We start from the raw sequence: 21,505 nt of genomic DNA on the forward strand, positions 1-21,505 counted from the left end.
TCCAACAAGCACAAAATAAAACTGGCAGTTAAATTCTGAGACGGACGATAATTCACGCGCTAGTTTTTAATAAAATGGACGATGCCATATGTAGATCCTTTTATGCGCAGTGAATGTGGAATGATGCTCTCATTTACTAATGGAAGTGTGTTTCAATGTGATGGGTGTCTTCTGTAGATGAAGTCAGTGCCAGCTATCTCCCGGTGCTTGTCAATCATTGTATGACGTCATTGTCGTTGACGGTGTTTCCGGTGTCGGTGGGCGGGGCTCCATGATCCCGGTCTGGATGCACAGCGAGCAGGAGAGACAGGGCTGGACAGGACTTCAGCCATATTCCAGACTACTATAACCGGCCAGTGGGAGCTGGTTTAATTGGAGAAGCCACATACAAAGCCAAACAACAATCCTTCAATTCAATTTCAAATTAAGCTACCAATATATTTGGATAGTCATGGGAACACCATAGTTAGCATTCCAAACTACTGCGAATGGACGACGCATGAGGCTGAGCCTTGATCGACGGAAAAACACCCTGAGACAACCCATTTTTTAAAGTGGAAAGTGGAGATTTGTTTAGGATTAGAGCAAATGGGACCAGCTGGATCTCGAATCTGAGGGAAAGTAACATGGTGGCTTCGGGAACAACCCAAATAACGCACCAGGACCATAAAATAGCATTTTAACAAAATGTCGGGTTTGTAGCTGTTAGTTGAAGAAGTCCGGGAGTTCAGCTCTCCACCTCGACCAGATAAACCCTCTGTTTTTTGTTTGCGCGAGGAGGGGGAGGCAGGGTCACCCCGTCGGCTCGACAGGAATTTTTGGGGTGCTCGTTCTGGGGGAGGGAGTGGTAACTTGGATAGAAGAAAATGTCAGCGAAGGTGAGACTGAAGAAGTTGGAGCAGTTGCTCCTGGATGGCCACCAGAAGAATGAAAGTTCACTGAGCGTCGAAACGCTTCTGGATATTTTAATATGTTTATACAACGAATGCAGCAACTCGCCTCTAAGAAGGGAGAAAAATGTGTCAGAATTTCTGGAATGGGGTAAGTATGTCCCAGACTGTAGCTAGCAATTCATCACTTCGACCTACTAGCTAAGCTAGTTAGCTAGCTTGCTACATAGTTTCTTCCGCCCGTCGACATTGGCAGACCATTTCAAGCTGGCTAGTAGCATTTGTCGCCTTTATTCCCCGATGCTCATTGATTCGACTCTGATGTTGCGAGCTAGCCAGCCAAAAACCGCAACTAATATATAGTTAGCTGCTAACGTTGCAATAAAAATAGAGTTAAGCTAAATACCATAGCTTTCAAGGATAAGTGGATTCATCTTAAGTGTGAAAATTCCCAACGAATGGCATGGATCAGTTACAATAGGTAACACACATTGACGCCGTGTTAGTATGTATCAATTCATCTTACAACGACAATTAAATGTGGCAGTGTTTATGTGGTCATTGGTAGGTCTACCCCTTTCTTTTAGGTTAATTAATTTGGCTACCTTTTGTTTTTGGATGTATTTTGGTGCTGCCAATGCCAGCATGGGTTGTCACATTCTGACATGTCTGCCCTTGCTTCCCACCTTGGACTTTACAGAAACATTCTGAACCATGATTTAGATATTCTGAGAAATGTTCCAGGAAACATGAGGCACACCCTGTCCACTATCACGGTGCTCTTGCCTGTTCGTTGTAACGGCAATAAACTGGTCGTGCATACTGTTCAAAGCGATGTAAAACGTGGGGTTCAGGTTACAGGCAGTTTTCACTTCTGGAGATTATGTCGGTCATAGAAATTGCTCATATTCCTCGTACAACAATGAGATGGTTTGAGACAGGTAGTTGAACAGTTGCATGGCACAGAAAGAATAGTGAGGAAAAAAATAGCTTTGAGGCAATGGTCTGAGATTCTTCAGGTTTACATTTTCTGGGTCAAAAAAGATGGATGAAAGCAGTGGCTGCTTGTTAAAGCTAGTGTTGTCTTTCAACTTTAGAAACTTGAGAGAAATATTTTTGGTGAAACCCCCTTTCACTTTTCAAAAGGCTTTTTTTTTTTCCCGTCCACTTTTTTAAACATTGGCTTAGGACTTTGCCTGTCTACATAGGGCAGTTGACATGAGTACGATGTTGCCCATTTGTTAGTCCCATCCTGCCTTCATCCAATACCATCTTCCTCCCAGCCCTGATGGGGTGTCTGGCTGTGTCTGAGCAGGCCTCTGGACCCTAGTTGCACATTAACTAGAGGATTCGCTTCCTGTAGTGTTACTGACGTCAGTAACAAGATTACAACCTGGGTAGCTAACTATTGAATCACATCTGGTCCTTGCAGTGTTAGTGTCCTCCCAAGACCTGTCCATTCTCGTATGGCTGGGAATTGCTCTGAAAGGGCCAGTCTACGGGGTTGCTTAAGCTGTGTGTGGAGAGAATTGTTTTCCATGTTACTTAGGCCAGGGCTTCGGTCTACATCAAAATATGGTGTAAACATTCTGATATACACGCTTCAATGCAGTCTATGTAAGGTTTGTGTTCATTCTTACATTTCTCCAAACTGGAGGGTGTTGGATACCTGTTTGGGGGAGACTGAGGCAGGGCAAATTGCATCATGAGTTGAAAGCTTTCAGTGGATCTGATTGCTTTGCTCTGTGTCTCTCTAATCCCCTTTCTAGGTATACTACGTATGTTTATGGACAATTTGGACTGTGTGGTAAGGACAGGTGAGCATGATGGAACTGTGTGTTTCTCAGAGACTGCTTCTAGCCTGACCACTCCTAGATTTTTTCTAGCTGACGGCCACAGTAGAAGTCAAACCATGATTGATGTAATCTCTTTAATGTCCCTGGTGAAGATGAAAGTGGCCACACATATTTCCCCTGTGAAGTAGAGCATGAGAACATATGAAAAGTTAGGGAAGATTAGGCTGTGATATGTCCCTCCTCTCATTCTGCCATTTTGCTCCCTGGGTTGGAAATAGGCCTTGGATTCTCTCAGGATTGTCAGTAGATGTAGAGCTGTGGAATATAATTTACCATATGCCCCTACTCAGTCTACAGTGGACAACTGAAGAGAGTCATTTTTCTAAAGTACTCTTTGTACCTGTTTGAGCACATGGCTGAAGGAAGTGTGTTCAGGGCTGTACACTTTGGATAAAAGCATCTGCCGAATAAATGTCATGTAATGTAATTCTTACCGACTACCTTTTATGGTCAGTTTCTGCTAAGATGCTGTAAGATCACAATCATTTACCCTGCAGTTTTCCCCATCCTATTTATATTTCATCCATTCTGTGATACTAGTGTTGTTCCATGTCATTCATAATTCAGTCCCAGGGAAGAGCTTACTGAAGTCTGAAATGGGTGTGGGCAGTGCTGGAGGTAGAGTCAATTCTGTAACTAGAGCTTTGACTTTGGTTTTTTGAATCCAGTGTGTGAGTACTGGGGAGCTGTAGGCCTACTTGTAGTGGCTGATCTATACCATTTTTCAGTGGTAGTGAATGCTAGCTAGTCCTTCATCAAACTGTACCATTGTTGAGTACGGTGTATAGGCAGTGCTCCCCAGATGGAGTGATGTCATGAAAGCATGTTTCTGCCTGCTTTTAATTGGAAAATGAGGTGGTTTGCTTAATGGATAATAATTCTTTCATTTCATGCTGCCCTCCAAATACATTTGGCTTACTATTTAGCCAGACACTCATTTAACTAATGCATTAAAGTTTCAACAGTATTCAAAATCTTATCAGGTCTGTCACTGTCTTGTAGACTTTAGTCTATAGAAGCTTGCTACTTTTCTAAGGTGTGTTGTTTTATGCTCTATAAAATGTACTTTGAAAAGTATGCAAGCACACATGATTGCATCTAAAGAGCAAACAATCTAAAATGAAACTTTTTTGTGGTGGCAATATTTAGCCTAAATCCCAACCTATTTTAGACCACTACATAAAAAGCTCATATTGCTTCAGCTAAAGAAATCTATCACTTGCAATCCATATGATGTTTTAAATATTACCTTTCAACATCATTATGCAATGTATTATGTGCATGTATTTTTATTTGTTGTTAAATGCTGTTACAACCAAAGTTTCAATTTTGTGTTTTATTCAAACGAGCCAAAATGGCAAGCTTTTCTGGTCCCATGAATTTGTCTTTAGGCCAATTGGTGAAATTGTTGTAGCCAGCATTTCTTGTTTTGCAGTACTCAGCTGGTAAGATCCCTCCTGTCCTGGATGTTTCCAGGTCTGTGTTCTTTGAACTGTTTGTTTCTTCATTGTGGATCTGACCTTATCAGGTGCCACAGTTTTGTATGTCAAAAGGACATCGAGATCATACAGATCCCTGTCCATATAGGGACTGCTGGTTTTCCAGTAGTCCTATATGGACTGACCATAAAGTTAATAGTGGTGCTGTGGATGAAAGAAATTAGCATAAATGTGTTTCCCTGTTTATGGATAACGGGTAACTGTACCAGTGTAACAGTTCTGTAATAATGGCTGCTGATGTCAACCAGTAGTGACTGGACTGTGGTTCTTTAACAATCGAAGAATTGAAGGGAGAGATAAATTCAGACTGTGATCGCAGAAGAACATAAGTTACCCACTGAATTTGTACTCAGGAACGGTCCTTGTTATCTTTGCTAGTTTAACTCGGCCAAGATGAACATGGTTCATATACCAGCCTAGCTGTTGTGGAAATTTCAGTACAGGGAGACACCCCCTCCGTTGGCTTTGCCTCAAGAATTGAGATCAGGTTTCGAACTGAAAAAGAGTTAATATTACATGTCAGCATGGTATTTATTCCTGCGTTAATGTATGCAGCTGTTAGACACAGTAACAGGGCCTTTAGAAAAAAAAAATTTAATTCCTGAAAAAGCAATAAATTTATGGGCAGTGTCACGTAGCGTTAGGGTCTGTGTCTTCGTCCGCAGTTCCTCTGTCTGTTGGGCAGATGTTTTCTGCTTCCTGTTCTCTGAGGCAGGAGAGCCAGGGGAGTCCATTTCTGTTCCCTCAATGCCTCCGAGCAATGTGCTAAATATATGTTTTAATATTCATATGTACATCTGTCCGGCTGTTTCAGGTTCTTTACAAAGCTTAAAGTATTGGCCCCGTGTTATTACATCATTGCAGTATTTGCGATTCCAGATGTTGTTATCCGCATTGGTAATGTTATTGCCTTTATAACGACAGTAAACTCTCTAAATTGTTTTCAGAGCCTGATTGTGGTGGGCTTTTCTAGTGAGATCAACATTTATTACGTTTTTTTTCATACAAAGATTATTTTTGTAATGCTTTTTTACGGATGAACTGACCTTGTTTACCACTGTGGGTGACTGTGCTGGTGTGGCGTAGAGTATGTAATTCCTTTCACTGCTTACCTTTCAGAGTGCAATCTTAAACACTGTGCTTAATTTGGCAGGCAGTACAGCAAGAATCCATCACGGTCCCAGCAACAAAAATGCAGTTTGGCTTCAGACACACTCTACTCTGTAGCAGGGAGTAGATGGTTCAGTTCAATTTAACTGTCATGCATCAAAGAAGCCCCCCTCCCCCCCTTGAAATCTCAGCAAAATTCTTCCACGCACACAAAAAATGATACGCTCACTAGGAAATGCTAAGTTATGAAGTTGGAACGCCGATAGGGAAAATATATTCTGCTTGCGAAGATTACGTTTCTTGGCTCCCTGTTGACATTCAGCGAAAAGAGTGAATGGATTTGGCTGCCCCCTCGCTGCCTGTTCCTCAGATTTCACAACAGTCAAAGCTGATAGCCACTCCTTCCCAGCGTTCCTGCCTCGCGGAAAGGAAGTGCACTAATCAAAATGGGGCTTGCGGGCTCCTATCTCCTCGAATGTATCGTGTGTCCCTTTGCCCTGCGTGTAGTGCGCGAGGCTTCAGATTACTAAAATATTGTGTTTTCCCCGCGCTTCGGGTCTCTCGCACAGCCTGAATTGTTGTAGCTGAAGGTGCGGCTGACAGGCCTCTGAATCATTTCCACAATATGGCAGTGCATCACAGGCAAGGAGAGATGAAGAGCAGGATAGAGCTTGTCAGGAATGCCCATTAAGAAAGGGGGGGGGGGGTGGGGGTGGAAGCCATACAACAGAAGGGGAGTGTAAAAGCCGCTCTCTCTTTGCCCTGCTGGTTTTTCCCCCCCCGTCCGTCTTTTCCTTTTTGGGTGGACGTTGCTAAGTTTGAAATGGATAGGCCTGTGATCCAGGGCTATAGTTCCTGTGTTCCTTCGGGAACGGGAGTCACCTGACTGCACTGCGATAGCATGACCAAATAAAATTCCATTCATTCCAGCTAATTTCCTCCCTAAACACCGGACCTGTGTTGTTTCTCCACCCCCCCCCTGTTGCCGGAGTGTTGGGCCACAGGCGTGACACAGATTAGTGGCACAATGCGCTGGCCCAATCGCAAAGCGCTGTAAACCGGCCGGCTGACGCGGGGTCGCCTCGGTGGAGAAACGGCTGGCGCCCGCTTGGTTTGTCTCAGCGGTGCGTGCGTGTGTGTGCGTGCGCGCGTACGTGCGTGTGTGTGTGCGTGTGTGTGCGCGTGCGTGTGCGTGTGTGTGCGCGTGCGCGTGTGTGTGCGTGTGTGCGTGCGTGTGTGCGTGCGTGTGTGCGCGCGCGCGTGTGTGTGTGTGTGTGTGTGTGTGCGCGTGTGTGTGTGTGTGCGTGCGTGCGTGCGTGTGTGCGTGCGTGTGTGCGTGCGTGTGTGTGTGCGTGCGTGCGTGCGTGCGTGCGTGTGTGTATTATTAGGCCCGCGGGCCCGAGTGGGCCGGGCTGTTTCTCTCTGCTTGTGTCCCGGTTGCCAGGGTGCCCGGGCGAGGCCTCGTCTGTTCCCTCCCAAGGTCACCGGCAGCAGCGCGGTGTCGGGTCGCCCCTCTCCCTTCTCCGCCCGACCTTTGCTCAGCTGTTCGTCCCGCGCGCCGCGCGTCCAAGCGGGCCCCCCCGTGCGCGTGGCGGTCCGTAGCCGGAGAGAGGGGGCCGGTGCGGTTGCCGTGGCGGTGGCGGTCTCGTTTTTTGGCACGCCCTGTCGAGATTTTCGCTGCAGCCCCGCTCCCCTGACGCACACGCGCTCTCAGGAAGCAGCTGGCGCTGAGCGTGCGTGGAATCGCTGGCAGCGCTGGCGTCTGGCCTGGCGCAGATACCGCGGCCGCGCCGGCGCAGATACTTTGTTCCTTTATCATTCGCATCCGGCTTCCTTTAATCGCTCGAGTGTCTCTTTCAGTGGCGCACTCCTCAGAAGTAAAAACGAAGGGGGCTGCAGTCGATCATCGTTAACCTCTGTTGGAGACGGAAAGGATGAAAGTAGAAGATTCAGTGAAACGTAACAGGCCTTTTAAAGTCTTTTAAGAAGCCTTAAAATCGAGGGAAGGGAGAGAAAAAAATGAAATGGGCTCACTCAGATTTCCATCACAGCCCAGTTTCTGTTGGACTGCACAAAAAGCTTGTTTTACTATTCCTTATCACCAGACCTGGGTCAAATACGTATTTGTTTTGGATTCAAATACTTTTCTGTGCTCTGTTGGTCTTGTCTGGTGTAATTGAGCCTGGCAATACGACCAGAAGGTGGGGTTTGCACTTTTTTTTCATTGGTTCAAATACACCGGACAAGATCAGTAAAACAGGACAGTATTTGAAAACAAATACGTATTTGACCCAGGTCTGCTTATAACTGACGAGCAACTCCCGCAAAGACAGTGTGACTTTGTTAGCACGAGGGCTAGCCTGCAGATTCCGTTGAGCGAAATCCCTTGTGCACCCTGTGCCTCATTTGACTCCTTTGGGAGCCCCGCCCTCCCCTCCTGTCTGCAGCTCCCTGCTTGGTCACAGGTTCTCTTCCTGTGTTCCAGTGAGAGCAGGAAGTGGCAGCTGCATTTTAGACGCGCTCACAGGAAGGGACCAGTCACCACAGAGCTGCCCAGGCCAAAGCCGTGCCTGACAGACGGACGCATAATGAATCCCAGATAATGCACTGCACTGCATGCACCTCCTAAAGAAACCGCCATGACCTTATTTTTTGTGGTCCGGAGGAGGAGGGGGGAGAAACCCATGGCTGCTCAGTGTTTGTTTCAGGCCATGCGCATCCAGAATGAGATGATGAATGTCTGCCTTTGTCATGCCGCACGTCTTAATTTTGCGGTCGTCCCACGCCGGTCTCGAAAATTGCTGACTCGGCGCAGTGTAAACAGCACTTGATGTAATTGGCGCTTATTGCAGTTGCTTTGTTGATGACGTACGCAATTTAGGTGTACCCCTCCGCTACCGGCCCAGCTCCCAGCCTCTGGATCGAGATGAAGGGGGAGATAGCGCTCCGGTCGCCGCGACTGCTCGTCACGCCCTGAGAAAAACGCCCGTTTGGAATGGCTCTGTTTACACGACTGTAGTGTGTATTTACAGAGCGCTTTCCTCTAGATTATTACACTTGTCGTGGTGAATTTCCATAGCTGATGTTGAAAGGAAGCATCAAAGGATTTGGTTTCTGCTGACTTTAACTAGATGTACCAGCCATATTAATCACTGTTTTCAGCCCTGGTTTACTCTACAGGATATTTACATTTTGTTCCATTCCCTCAGCCTGTTTTCAGAAAGAGGAATGCTGCTGACCTGTACTGAGTCATCCTCAAATATGGCCGGCTCGTGTGAGGGAGATAAAGAGCGGCGTGCCCTCACCCCCACTTTCACTCTGCGTCAGGGAACCCGAGCGGTGCGACCGGGGTTCGAAAGCGCTGCGGTCACCGCAGAGGTTTCCTCCGTGCTTTTGATTATGAACTCTCGCTTCTGGCTCTGTGCACCAGGCCAGACCACAGAAAGGGAAGTGCTGATGTTCGGGGGCGGCTCTGTGGGTCCCGCCGCTCTCACAAAGGAGAAACAAAGAAAGGCTCGCGCGCGCTAACCGCCGGCTAAAGACCCGCGTGCCGTTAACTGGCTTTCAGGGTCGCTCGGGCCCGGCCGGCGGCGTGCTTCTGTGCGGCCGCGAGTGCTGGGGGGGGTCAGCGGTAACGGTGTAGGCGGTTGCCATGACGCGGCCATTGTAAAATGCCGGGAAGTGAAACCGTGGTGACCTTTCTGAATGCGGCTGGATTGTGCTTCTCACCGCGCTGGCGTTTCCTCTAACCTGCAGTCACCGGGCTCCCATCCACTTGGCTGTCTGTGTCCTGCCACTCGAGAGGAGGAGGAGGAGGAGGAGGAAGTGGCTTAATGAAGGTTTACAGGCAGTAACGTGGGTAGAACGCCCACAGTGCCCACGCCTCTGCCACTGTGCCGCAGTCTCTGAGGGGATTATGGGCTGAGGTGGCTGTACCTGCTGGAGCAATGCCTGGTTTACATTGTCTTTGTTAGCACGCCTCCCGGAGCCTCCGTCTCAGAAACGGATTACCTGCGGTTTCACCTTAATCAACAAGGCCCAGTACAGGGCTCTGCTCCCATTTTAGGACCTTTCAGGACCATTTTCTCTTTAGCATTGATGTGTGCTAAATGAAAAAATAATTTATAGAGCGCATCTGCTAAGTGGAATATGCTGTGCTCCTAAATTTTTTCGACTTACGAGCACATGTGCTCCTTGGAAAAAAATGTTAGTGGAGAGCGCTGCAGTAACTCTTGATACTGTCATTTGGTAGTAGGGAAAAAAATAGAAACTTAAAGAAAGCTTAAAATTGTTTTTTTTGTTTTTTTCTTAATTTTTTTCTAACATTCCTCACATGGAGTTGACTGTCTGAGACGGCGCCTCTTGGGAATTGTGCGGAATTACCCTTGTTTTGATGCCAGTTTCCTGAAATTCTGATCCCTTTTGGCGCTCGGGAGCCTCGCTGTCTCGTCGCATATCTGAAATGTGAACGCTCACATCCTCCTGCAGGGAACCTGCAGCCAGCCACTTCCTTGGAGCCGAGTGCCTGTCCAATCAGGGCCACCCGGCTTTAGCCCATGTGACGGGCTGCGCGAAACCTGATGGGCGGGCTGTGGAGAGGAGGAGCGCCCGACCGGGGAAGCACAAATGGAGCTCGGTGCAGAGGGGGGTGGGGTGGGGGTGGGGGTTACCGGTGCGCTGCGAGCCCAGCAGGAAGCTGCTAAATGACTGGCTGGGTGGGGGCTGGGGGATGCATATGGCAGCTGGTGCGGGATAATAGATTAACCCCGGGCGAGAGGATTGGGCCGCGGCCGCTTTTAAAACTCCAGCCAGCCAGCCGTCCCTTCTGCTTAAGTGTGCGGCGAGCCCCGTTCCCCGCACCCTCCGCGCAAACTCACGTCTCCATCAATGTTTAATAAGCCATTTGTGTCATCCAGACGCCACCGAGCGGGGAAAGGAGCCGGTTATTTACGACTGCGCGTCGTTCGCCGCGCGGACGCGAGTCCGGCCTCTCGCCGACGGGCGCTGACGGCCGCCGCCGACTCGCGGAGGTCAGGGTTCACGTATCAACGAGTTTGGAGCGCTTTAAAAAGGGTTTTTCGGTTGTGACGGGGTAAAACAGAAGAGTCTTGTTTCGGCTCTTTGCTTCCCCCCCCCCCCCCTCCTCCTGGATAAAAGGATCAAAGATAGGAAGTGTCGTATACCCATCGGTGTAATGGCTCCCAGTTACATCAGGGCCTTGGCTGCATTGAACAGCACTTCAGATTCAGAGCCCCTGTCAATCGCTGCAGGCAGCCTGGGAAGATAAACATTCATCTTTGCTTGTGTCGTGCCTTTGCCGTTTGCGCTGCAGTTGGTGCGCATCTGCTGCATTTTTGTTTTTGAAAGCCACCGTGGTGGCCCTCGCAGCCATGTCCCCCCCCCCCCCCCCCCCCCTCAGCCATGTCCCAGTCCCAGGGTGTGGTCGTCGTAAGGTGCAGTTGTTCTCTCCGTGACCACGGGACTTTTTCTCACTGGTGAGAACAGGCATGCTAGGAGGCTGTGGTCGGATGGGAGGCCTGCGGTAACTTTAGCTGGGCTAAAATCAAAGACCTTTACAGCTGGATTTGTCAGCAATGACTGGAATTCAGCGACAAGGAGTGTCCTTTCTCCCGTGGGATATAGCTACATTTGTGGGTACCGCGCGTCTATATAACTACGGCAGATTATGTTCCTCTCAAAAACAACTACAGGACTAATATATATATATATATGTATAAATCTGTGCGTAATAGTGAAAGTTACAATGCTAAAAGTGTTGTTCTGCCTAATGTGGATAAATGTGAATCATGAATACATACAGTACACAAGATAGTGATGTGGTCGTTGTGTGATTTCCTTGACGTTGCTGACTGTTTCGCAGAAATGGTAAGATTCTATGAAAAATAGTCTGGAACTGTGACATGCACCATCAGCCCACCCTTCCTGTTTAATAACTGGCGTTTAAACTCGACCTGCATGTCTGAAAGCCAGGGACTGAGGAGTTGTGTGCTGGCATTGAATGATCAGGAGTAAAATCATACTTTAAGGTAACAAAAACAAATCAAAGCAAAAGCCTGTATGCAAAAAAAAAAAAAGGCCTGGCTGCAGCTTACCGAGTCCTTTATACTCTAGGAATGAGTGCAGTGAGGTCTTCTTTACACCACATGTTTATGACCCTTTCCATTTGGTGAATGTATTGATGGATTCCACCGCCCCCTCCCTTACTGCCCCATCATCTATCAAAAGGCTCACCTATCATGACTGTTCTGAAGGTCAAGGTTTCCTCCGCAGAAAATTGGCTAATGCTGAATGCTGAAACGAGTAAAAGTTTCAGAAGTGTATCCAAGTCTTTTCAACGGAAAGGTCTCAAAGTTCCCACCTGTGCTGCTGAAGTCATGCATTTTAGGTGTGGAACAAAAACAACCCCAAAAGGAACAGTGTAACACTCAACCCTGGTTCAGAAGATAATATTGCTGTATCGGCAGGGTTTATCTCAACTGCAGCCAAAACATGCATGGCAGCGTGATGCTTTGAAGCCTAGCGCTATCCTTGATAAACTAGACTTACGATGAGAAATGGAGATCATAGTTAATATTTCCTAGGGATTGTCAATGGATTGGAACTTTTTAAGCACAGGTGTTGTTTTAAAACACTCTGAACTCCACTGGCCCGCATAAGTGCAGTTTCCCCACCCCCACCCCCACCCCCACCAGGCAATGGCTGTAAGATTCTTCAATTCTGCATCTACTCCTCTGCATGTTATGCACAGACCCTAGAATAATTTCCCCTACTGTTCTCCCACCATGGGTGGGCGCCAGGCAAGATATTATAGAGCCTCATCTTTCTGGAAGGCAGAAACTATCGTGATTTGGCAGTGTAACGTTTCAGTAACGATTTAGCTTTTTTCCCTCAAAACTATTTGTCATCAAAACGGGACAGGCTCTAGGACCATGCAGAGCCTCCACCCAAGGAAGCCTCGAGCCAGCAGCAGCTGCTGCCACCTCCATCTGCTCTGGTTACTGGGTATTTTAATTCAGCCTTGTGGCCACACACATGCAAAATAAAATAACTGCCATTCTGGGAGTAGCTGTTGGAAGTTTGATATGTCCTTTTTGATGTTGTTGCTGTTTTGCCTTTATACAGAAATTTTAATAGTTTAAATAGTTAATCAGTGATTTAGGCTATTTTATTGTAAAAAGCCATTAGTCTTACTGAGTATAAAGGTATTGGAGCCTCTTTACTGATATTTGTTCCTTAAACTACCATGTATTCAACCCACTTTCCTCTGACTCTCTTACCACCCAAACAATAATAAATTCAGTTTGCCTGACAGTTACTGTCAGCCATTATGAGGTAATCTAGATGGGTTTAAAGTCTGAGGTGTATCTAATTGAATAGCTTATTCATCATCAATGTTGACAAAGTGGGCAGTCAATAGGTGTAGTTTACTTTCTGTTGCAGCTGGATAACCTAGATGCTGAAGACGTAATTCATGTTAAACACCTTGCTGAAGGGCACCCATGGCATTGCCCAACTTAGAATATGGGCATTGGCCAATATTCTGGTTACACACCCAGTTCTATAACCACTAGACTCGCTCACAATACCATATACACGATTAGACCTGGCTCTACAATGTTCCTGTACTAAATGGAACAATAATTTATGAGCACAGCTACTAATTGGGATGCATTAGTTTGTGCCTAAAATATTCCATTTGGAAGCACATGTGCTCCTTGGAAAGAATGTTATCTTAGAGTCCTGTGGATTTAAACCAATTTGATGAAGTTGGTTGCGGGATCCATAGGGGGTTACAGACCTTCATGCAATGTAAAAACTCACTGTAACCTGTAACAGTTTCAATAAACTTTACATACTCATAACCTATGAATGTTTATCAGCTTGTATGGGAATTAGGCCTAATCAGTCAGGAAAAATGGCCAGCCTTCGATTCAGGTTTACCGTACCGGATATATGTTTTAGATGTATGAAGTTTGAAGCCTGCTTCATCTTTGAGTTTAGTCAACTAATAGGGTGGAAAAGCAAATATGACTCTCTGATGTGAACTATTTTTTTAGGTGGATTTGCTTTTACAAATGTTTTAGTGATGACATTGTTCACTGACCACAATAGCTGGCCAAACCGTGCATCATTCTCTGTTAGCATAATCTGATTACGTTAGCTGTTCATTCTCAAAATATTTTGTTTACATGTTAGCTTAAGGGCATCTTCGGTTTCTGCTAAATAGCCTAGCTATAACACTGCTGAATTGTAGCTAATGAATTAGCTAATGATATTCATTAGTTAGCTTGTTGGTGCTTTAGTGCAGACCCAGCTGGCTGGCATAATGTCTTTTATAAGTCTGCTTCCTGCTGGAAAGGAAGAAATGAATATATCATTTTTATCTATTGACATTTGTGAGCTGAGAAGTCAGTTTTACCTCTGAATTATGCCTACAGCATGTGGTATGTTGTCCATAGTGGTTTGTCATGTAAAGGTCTGTACTCATGAAGTTATGGCTGCATTTCTGCTCTCAAATGAGTGGAGCTCAGTTTCCCTGTCTGTGCTCACCTCCTCCTCCCCCCCTCATGCCCCAGCATTCCACTGCATGCTCAGCAGGAATCTCCATTCCCAGCCAATCAGCTGGATGTTCAGGGAATTCTAATGGTGCCTCTGTTTCTGTAACCTCCAGGTACTTGTTTTGGAATACCTGACTGTTTAAAAACAAAAATATTTAAGCAGTTGTATTATTAATCTTTCCCTCTTTGAAGCATGCGGCCTGTATTTGCATGAACGTGACATTTAGCATTTTTTCATGTGACAAGCTTATACTTGTGAAAACGCAGACTACAGGGGGGAAAACGTGCGTGAACACCTACCCTGTAACTAAGTGAGTGGTTGCCTCGGTAATCAGAGGTGTGTTGCTCAAGCCTACCTGAAACGCCTCAGCTGAGCGACACTAAGGAAGAGCCAGTCCAACAGTAAAAACACGCTTATTACCCTCAAAGTAGGACCTTTATCTTCTGTAAAAAGTTTAAGTCAAGTCGCTTTTATTTGTATAGCACATTTAAAAACAACAGGAGTTGCGCTAAAGTTTAGCGAGATGGTTATGTCAAAGAACTGCCACATTAGAAGCTGGAAGACCACTAAACTAAGTGTTGTTAAATAATTGTTTTTATCTGATTAGATCATAGGTAATGAGCTCTGAACTCTATTATTGGTATTGTGAAGCCAGCTAAAGACCTAGAGATACCAGAACACATAAGAGCAGTTGTGTTTTGGCCCTTAATGTTAGCCTAATCTTAGAAGCTCCTGAGTGTAACTGGAAAAGGAGAGCCTGGTAAATGTCTGCTGTAGCTTCAAACTGTCATTCATCATTCCTGGTCTTCACTGGTAATAAAGCTTTGGAAAAGCTCCTACTGATGATTGGATGTGGATCAGATAGCACTGGAGCGGTCAAGCTCTCCTGTGCCGTAATGAATGGTCTGTACGAAGTGTGAATCGCTCTGTAATGAAAGTTTGGTTCCACTGCAGAAAGCAGTAGCAGCGGCTAAGCAGCGGCGTTTAGCTGTGAGCTCTGTGCTTGTCCAGCTGTGGCCTGTAGCCGGCGGGATCCATTACAGACGGGGCGGGTGCTTTATATTGTCCTTTCTACTTCTCGCACTTTGAACTGATAGCCCAGACTGGCCTGAGAAGGGCTCATATCTTTGACTGCTAAATATTGTTCCGATTCAATGCAGCTCATAATGCCCTCTTCCTCTCCAGAATTCTGAACCATTGACCCAATGAAAGGGCAGAACAGTGGAGGCAGTGTTGGCGTAGTATAACTGGGAGCGCGGGCCTTAACCCCCTGCACACACAAGACAACAAGGGGCCCCTCTCATGTCTTCAGTAGTAGTTGTGATTCATCCGCTCGCAGTTATGAATGAGGTTTGGTTTGAGCCGTTTGTTTTTTAACAGGAAGCGTCATATTTATGGTCGCGGCCGGGGAACAACGAGCCCCATTCTCCCCTGGTCACCTTGGGCGCCGCGGCCGTCTGTCACGGGGCGTTCGCTTCGGGGAGCAGAGACACGGCCGCTTTCAGGGCCGCGCGTATTTTTATCGCCTGAATCAGGGGGCATTAATGCGGTTTGATTTTAATTTAATATTGCATGGGCTCAGAGAGGAGGGAGCTTTGTGTCAGCTGCGCTGTTGCCCTTCTGTATCTGGAAACTGCTGAGGTTAGGCTGTGCCATTAACCACAGTGTAACAAAAGGCACCTTCATTAATGTTGAAAAAAAAAAAAGTGATACGTTTTGCATTTGGTTGTTGGATCGGAGTACATGACATTACATTAATTTAACAGACTCTCTTATAGCAACTTACAATGCAAAGAGTTACATGTAAGTTGAGACTTAGAGTGAAGCTTTGCTCCCGTGCTATTGGGCACAGTCTTATCCTGTTGGCATAAAGCTTTACCCTGATTGGTTTAGCAGGACCTCAGCTGTGCAGGCTCACCGGTAGACCAGTTGTCCTGAGTTCCCTGTAGTGTTGGGCAAAGAGCAGGCGGGCACAGAGAGGGAGAATAAAGGAGGAGCCATTAGAGATGCGATGATGGCTCCTGCTATTTTGGGACCGTAACCCGAGCCCAAAAAGATCATCTGACGAGCGTATTGTATGAAAATGATTAGGGTAAAAATAGCGTGTCTGCCGCGGCTGTGTCTCGGCTGCCACTTGGATTGATGAAACGCGCGTCTGTCCACGCATCAGTCAGGTCGTTAGCCGGCGCTACCCCAGTGGCTTCCATTGTTGACGCTCCCACCCTAAGCGATAGCACAACAACGGCCCTCTATTCGTGCGTCATCCTTCTGGCCGGCGTTGAAAGGCTGAATCAAACGCTGATGACTGGATGTCCAGGTCTTTCACACAGACCACAGCGATCAGTGTGAAAATGAAATACGTTATTAAAAGCCAATGAGTTTTCACAGGAGGGAAAAGGGCACAATCCCCTTTTTTGCTCTGATTCATGCTGAATTGGGGATACTCTGGCACTTCTCTCAGCCGTGGCTCCTTACAGCCCTCTTGTGCTTTTGTGGGATTAGGTTTTGCGCAAAATGTAATTGTTAAAATGTGACAGAAAACAAGAACCGAATGAAATGTTTAGACCGCTTAGCTAAACATAACACGTTGACACTGAAACCTCTTGAGACAAAAAGCCTAAAAGCAAATTGGTTTCTGAGTGGCTCGATTGGTAAAGGTGTTTCGCACTACTGTGGCCTAGACTGCTGTGCTGGATTGCCTGTAAGATTGCTGTTTTGCTTGTATAGAGAGTATGTAAGATTGCTCATGCTTCTATATGGGTGTCGTAGTGATGGTACAAGCATAAATATAACGAATGGCTGGTTGATGGAAGAAATACTAGGGCAAAAGAGCCTTAAAAATGAATGTGTTTCATGGGAACCTTTTGTTATGGCATCAACTTAATTCACAAGAGGCGCTGGAGTGTTATTCAAATGCTGTGCTAGTCATTTTGTGTCTCTCTTCAGTGCTTATTGTGTAAACAATATTTGATAACAGTAGTGCTGTTAGAAAAAGTCGGTATGCTTGAGTTGGTGGATATCCGGGTCTGATTGGTTGTTCAGGCAGTAACGTTTATAAAACATTGGCCAGTGTTTGAATGTAATGTAAAATAGTCATAACGGGCGGGTCTCACTTTGGGGTGGCAAGTTCCTGTTTGAAGATGATGTAATACAAAAACAAAATTGGCTTGACTCCCTTTTTTGGGTTACCTTTGTAGTGCTAATGATTTGGCTTTGTTTGAGCGTGCCTGCCTGCTCTGTGCCCAGGTTCACACAGAATAAGGTTACACTGTTTTTGTTATTTTTAAGAACTAATCAAGAAATTCGCTCTAAATCCAAAAACACATAGAAAACCATTATAACAGCATTTGAAGGAGGGTAACATGGCTTCTTTTTTATCCTCAGTCTAGTGGCTGCATTTTAGACAACAGGTGTTGTTTATCCTGTGGAATGACTGTCAGGCCCAGGGAGAGGAGTTCATTGTAGAAGCCCAGTCTAGATTTGCTTGTGTTATTGGGTAATGAAAATTGCATATGTAAAGAAGATGCATTCATTATTCATTTTCATTTAGTTAGCACATGCTCTCATCCAGTGAAAATCGCATAAATATTGCATATCCATTTTTTTAGTGCTGGATATTTACTGACACAATTCAGGTCAAGTAGCTTACTCGGTGCTACAACAGCAAACAGGTTTTGAAGATCATATTTTCGGTTCCCTGAGCACTACTCTACATCACGCTTTATTTTGCAGTGTAAGGCAACAGGGGAACTCTGCTCAAAATGTTTTGAATTCCACTTCCTCTCGAAACCCCTGCTCTGATTCTAGCAGGACTTGGAACATTTTTGAAATGCCAGCAACAGCAGCAGTCCGCTTCTTGGTGTTATTGCGATTCTGAAATGGCGTTGACTTTATTGAAGTCGATGTAAGCCATATGGTTCAGGACACTCACCAAAGGTGAAGGCTGTCCTTTTTAATAGAAAATGTACTTTTTCGTTTCTCAGCCAGAACAGTATCAGTGAAGCTCTGCCTTTGTTCAGTTAAAATGTAGTGTAAAAGGGAGACCATGTGGCTGGGATTCTGTGTGCAAATCCCTCTGTGTGGTCACAGGCTCAATTCCCCCGCACTGCAGTGATCCCGTCTGCGTTTCAGCGTGTTATCCGTCTACAGTGACAGTGATGATGTGTAATTCCAGTGCAGTTTATTTGGTTTGAACAGATTATTTTGGAGAGTTTTTAAAAAGGCATATCTCACTTGGATATGAGCGGAGTTGGCAGTCTGATGGAAAACACCCTGCAAATGGTCTTGGGCGGGGTGCTGTGTCTCACACTTGTTTTCGGTCATGTCTGTCAAGTGCCGAAGTTCATACCCTTGGATAATTTAAAAATAAACAAAAAAGACATTACAAAAGAGATTGTGTAATAGCACATGCTTTTGCAATAAACAAAAGATTTTTTAAATAGAATTTTAGTTTTTTTTTTTTTAGTTTAGTTTGTTTATTTGACGATTCACTTTAAAAGGACAATTACATGGTTGCAAACACCACTGTAAATGTACAATTAAAAGAACATCAAGGATAACACAAAAAAGTCACAAGACTTATTTCCATTGTGGTCCTTGCTGCAGCTAGAAGTTTTAAAGTTATACCTGCCACAAAAAAGTGTCTCCGTAGATTAGGACACATGGGGTTCAGAAAAAATATATTGCCGTTAGACTATAATTTAACAGCATGCACAATGGTCGTGCTAGCCCATGGAATACTGTGTCTTTGGAATGTATACAGGGCATTTTACAGTAATTCACTTGTGTTCTGATAAAAATAATTTTTGCCATAATATGCCAACTGACAATAATACTAAGTAAATGTATGCCGTTCATAGCTTTATTATGACACTTGTAACAGAAGCAGAATTGAACAATGGGAATAGCAGGATGAAATAAAATACAAATAATGTCTTGCCGTTCTGGTAAACATTAATTTTTGCCACACAGACTAATAATCTTTAAAAACCCCAGGAGTGATATGTGTTTTAAATTACTCATTTTGAGCATGGTAGCTAGAGCATGACATCCCGTTTTCAACTTTTCATTCAAATTAAGCGCTTTCTCTTTCAAGCTCTCAATGCAACCTACAGCTGGGTAAATATTATTGTTCTGTTGTTGTCTATCAATAATCAACAGAAATGTTAGACACCAAAAGACAATTGGCTCAAAGAAACAGGAGTCATTATTTTATGGTTCAAGTCTGGGACATCGCCCATTGTAATCTTTAAAAAAAAAAAAAAAGAGAATCTCGGAATATCTGCGTTTACAGAATGTAGGTATTATTTTTGTAAATTGCTATTTTTTCCTGTGACCAGGTGAGTCTCTCCGAGATTGAGAATCTCGCAAGAGAGACCTGGCCAAGATAGCAGCTTTAAGATAAGCATAACAAGTTAAACACACTACAGATGTTGAGATCCAATCACACCCAGCACAAAAACATCTGAAATATACAAGTAAAATGCATATTTAATTGCATGCTAGAAGTACGTTTTAGCACGCTTTTTGAAAAGGTAGGCCTAATTCTGTGGAAATATTAATGCCCTTTAAATGCTGTATCTAATAAATTTCTCAGATGAAAGAAGCATTGAGTGGGTGGGCCTACATAGATCAGATGTTCATTTTATTTGCAGACTATTCACTGGAAAAGCATAGTAGCTGTCATGCTGCAGTACAAAGCATTTTCTTTTGTGTTTGTTCGTTCGTTCTGTTTGTTTTTGGTTTATTTTTGTGCCTAACAGGTTGTTCCTGTTAATGTCACCGGCAGACTCTCCGCGCTCATCAGAGAACGCAGTCTCATGTCGCCTGGGCCTCTGCCAGCGCATTTCCCATCTCTAATTCGCTGGGCTTCCTCCGCTGCCAAGCTCTCGCTGAACCTGCAGCGAGGACGTAAAGCCGGCGGAAAAGCCGCAGCTCGTTAAAGCAGCGGGCACGCTCCGCTGCGGCGCGCGGTCCGAGATGTAGGTCTTCGCTTTTGGGCCAACGGCTCAGGGATTTCGAGACTCTCGGTTGCGACACGCAGCGTTTTTCCGAGAAGGACGGAGCTGGTCCAGAACAGTCGTGTTTTTTCGCGGCTCGAAGGAACAGGGAGCTCAGGAGACCGGGCGCGAGCATTTGAAAGGGCGGCACTAACAAGTTTTCAGAGACGTTTAAACAATTGAAATCCCCTCCAGTGTAGCTGTGGCATTTTCTCTCGTCTGCACCAGCGGATTTACATCCACCGGGCTCTGTTGGTGTAGCCTATTTGGTGTTTTTATTTTTTCTTTAGCCGTAAAATAAATCGCTAGGAGAGCTCAAAAAGAAGAGCTACGGCTGGCGTATTTCCCCCAAATATTCATTGCAATATAAACCAGAAAAACACAGGATGACTTTCAACAATATTTGATATTGAAAATGAAGTTCACACCCCAGGAATCTTAATGTATTTGAGGACTGTGCTTCATTAACAGCTTTTTCATTTACTAGGCTACATTTCATTTTGAGGAAGTTGTTAAAAAACATATAGTTTTGTAATGTAATATTTTGAAAGTTTATGTCTTGCCGAAGGAACAAATTAAACTTAAAAGAGAACCAATTTTTGCTTGATAATTTGCTTGAGTGTTCAACAGAAATAAAGTTAAATTATTTGCTTTTATTTCAAAAGTTTATATCTCTTCGGAGACATGCATCATCTAAAAAATGAGCTGTTTTTTCATAATTAGGCTTAACTAGCCAAAAAAACTCATCTCACTGCAGTTAGTCTCTGTCTGATCATTGCTTGTTTTCTGTACTGCATACCAACTTGTTTTTGTTGCAATTAGATCTACCAGCTCATCTTCAAAATATAAATTGTAAGAAATCTATGAACTTCTGTCAGAGGGAATGTCTGAATTTGTATTAGTTTCCATAAATGGAAATCTGAGAGGAAGCTTGTCTCTTCCTGCTTAATGTAAAGTGACTTGCCCAGCTTTCTAAATCATCCCTAACTGGGGAGGGGGAGGGGAGGGGAGGGGGGGGGGGGGAAACTGCATCTCTTTCTGAGACACTTTCTGATCAACTGGAATCACAGCATTCATCTTCCAAACTGCTCAAGTGTACATTTTCACTGTCATCCAACAAGAATTTTTCTTCGCTATCACATTGCATGTTGGAAGGGATGAATTATGATTATGTAACAAAAAAAATCTTCCCTGGGGACATAGCGTGCCACTACAGCTTACAGCAGGCGATAGTGTACTAAATGTTTAGCCCGTACCATAATAGCTGGTACCATAAGTCAGGCTGATGGGCAGGGCTAGAGCTAAAAGAGCAAATTCAGACAAATTTTCTTGAGCCTCACTTTGAATCCCGGCTTTAAACTCTGGGACATTGGTTAAGTGGTTAGTCGGTGGTTTGATTTGCCCACAGCTTGGTTTTATCGACCTATCCAGATGACGTTAAGTGTGTAGAGGAGCACTGTTGGTGTGTTGTGGCTGTGGCAGGTGGTGAGCTGCTCTATGTGTGGCCCTGCACCCACCTCCCTCCCTCCCTCCCTCCCTCCCTCCCCATCCCCCGCTCCGTGACCACGGGC

General features: G+C 45.1%; 1 protein-coding gene across 5 annotated transcripts in view; it reads left to right on the forward strand.

Annotated features, from left to right (window-relative positions):
* The first annotated feature begins 249 nt into the window (after nucleotides 1–249).
* Nucleotides 250–21,505, forward strand: part of cdc42bpb (CDC42 binding protein kinase beta (DMPK-like)) — a 66,550-nt gene continuing 45,294 nt past the window's right edge. For 3 of the 5 annotated variants that reach the window (XM_064324999.1, XM_064325017.1, XM_064325008.1), the window contains exon 1: nucleotides 251–1,041. In XM_064324999.1, the coding sequence (XP_064181069.1) occupies nucleotides 867–1,041 (175 nt within the window). In that variant the 5' untranslated portion in view covers nucleotides 251–866. Of the gene's footprint in view, nucleotides 1,042–21,505 lie in introns of all 5 variants that reach the window. The other 2 variants (XM_064325034.1, XM_064325025.1) reach the window with 2 other exon arrangements.

This window comes from Anguilla rostrata, chromosome 1 (genome assembly GCF_018555375.3).
Source record: "Anguilla rostrata isolate EN2019 chromosome 1, ASM1855537v3, whole genome shotgun sequence".
Taxonomy (NCBI): Eukaryota; Metazoa; Chordata; class Actinopteri; order Anguilliformes; family Anguillidae; genus Anguilla; species Anguilla rostrata.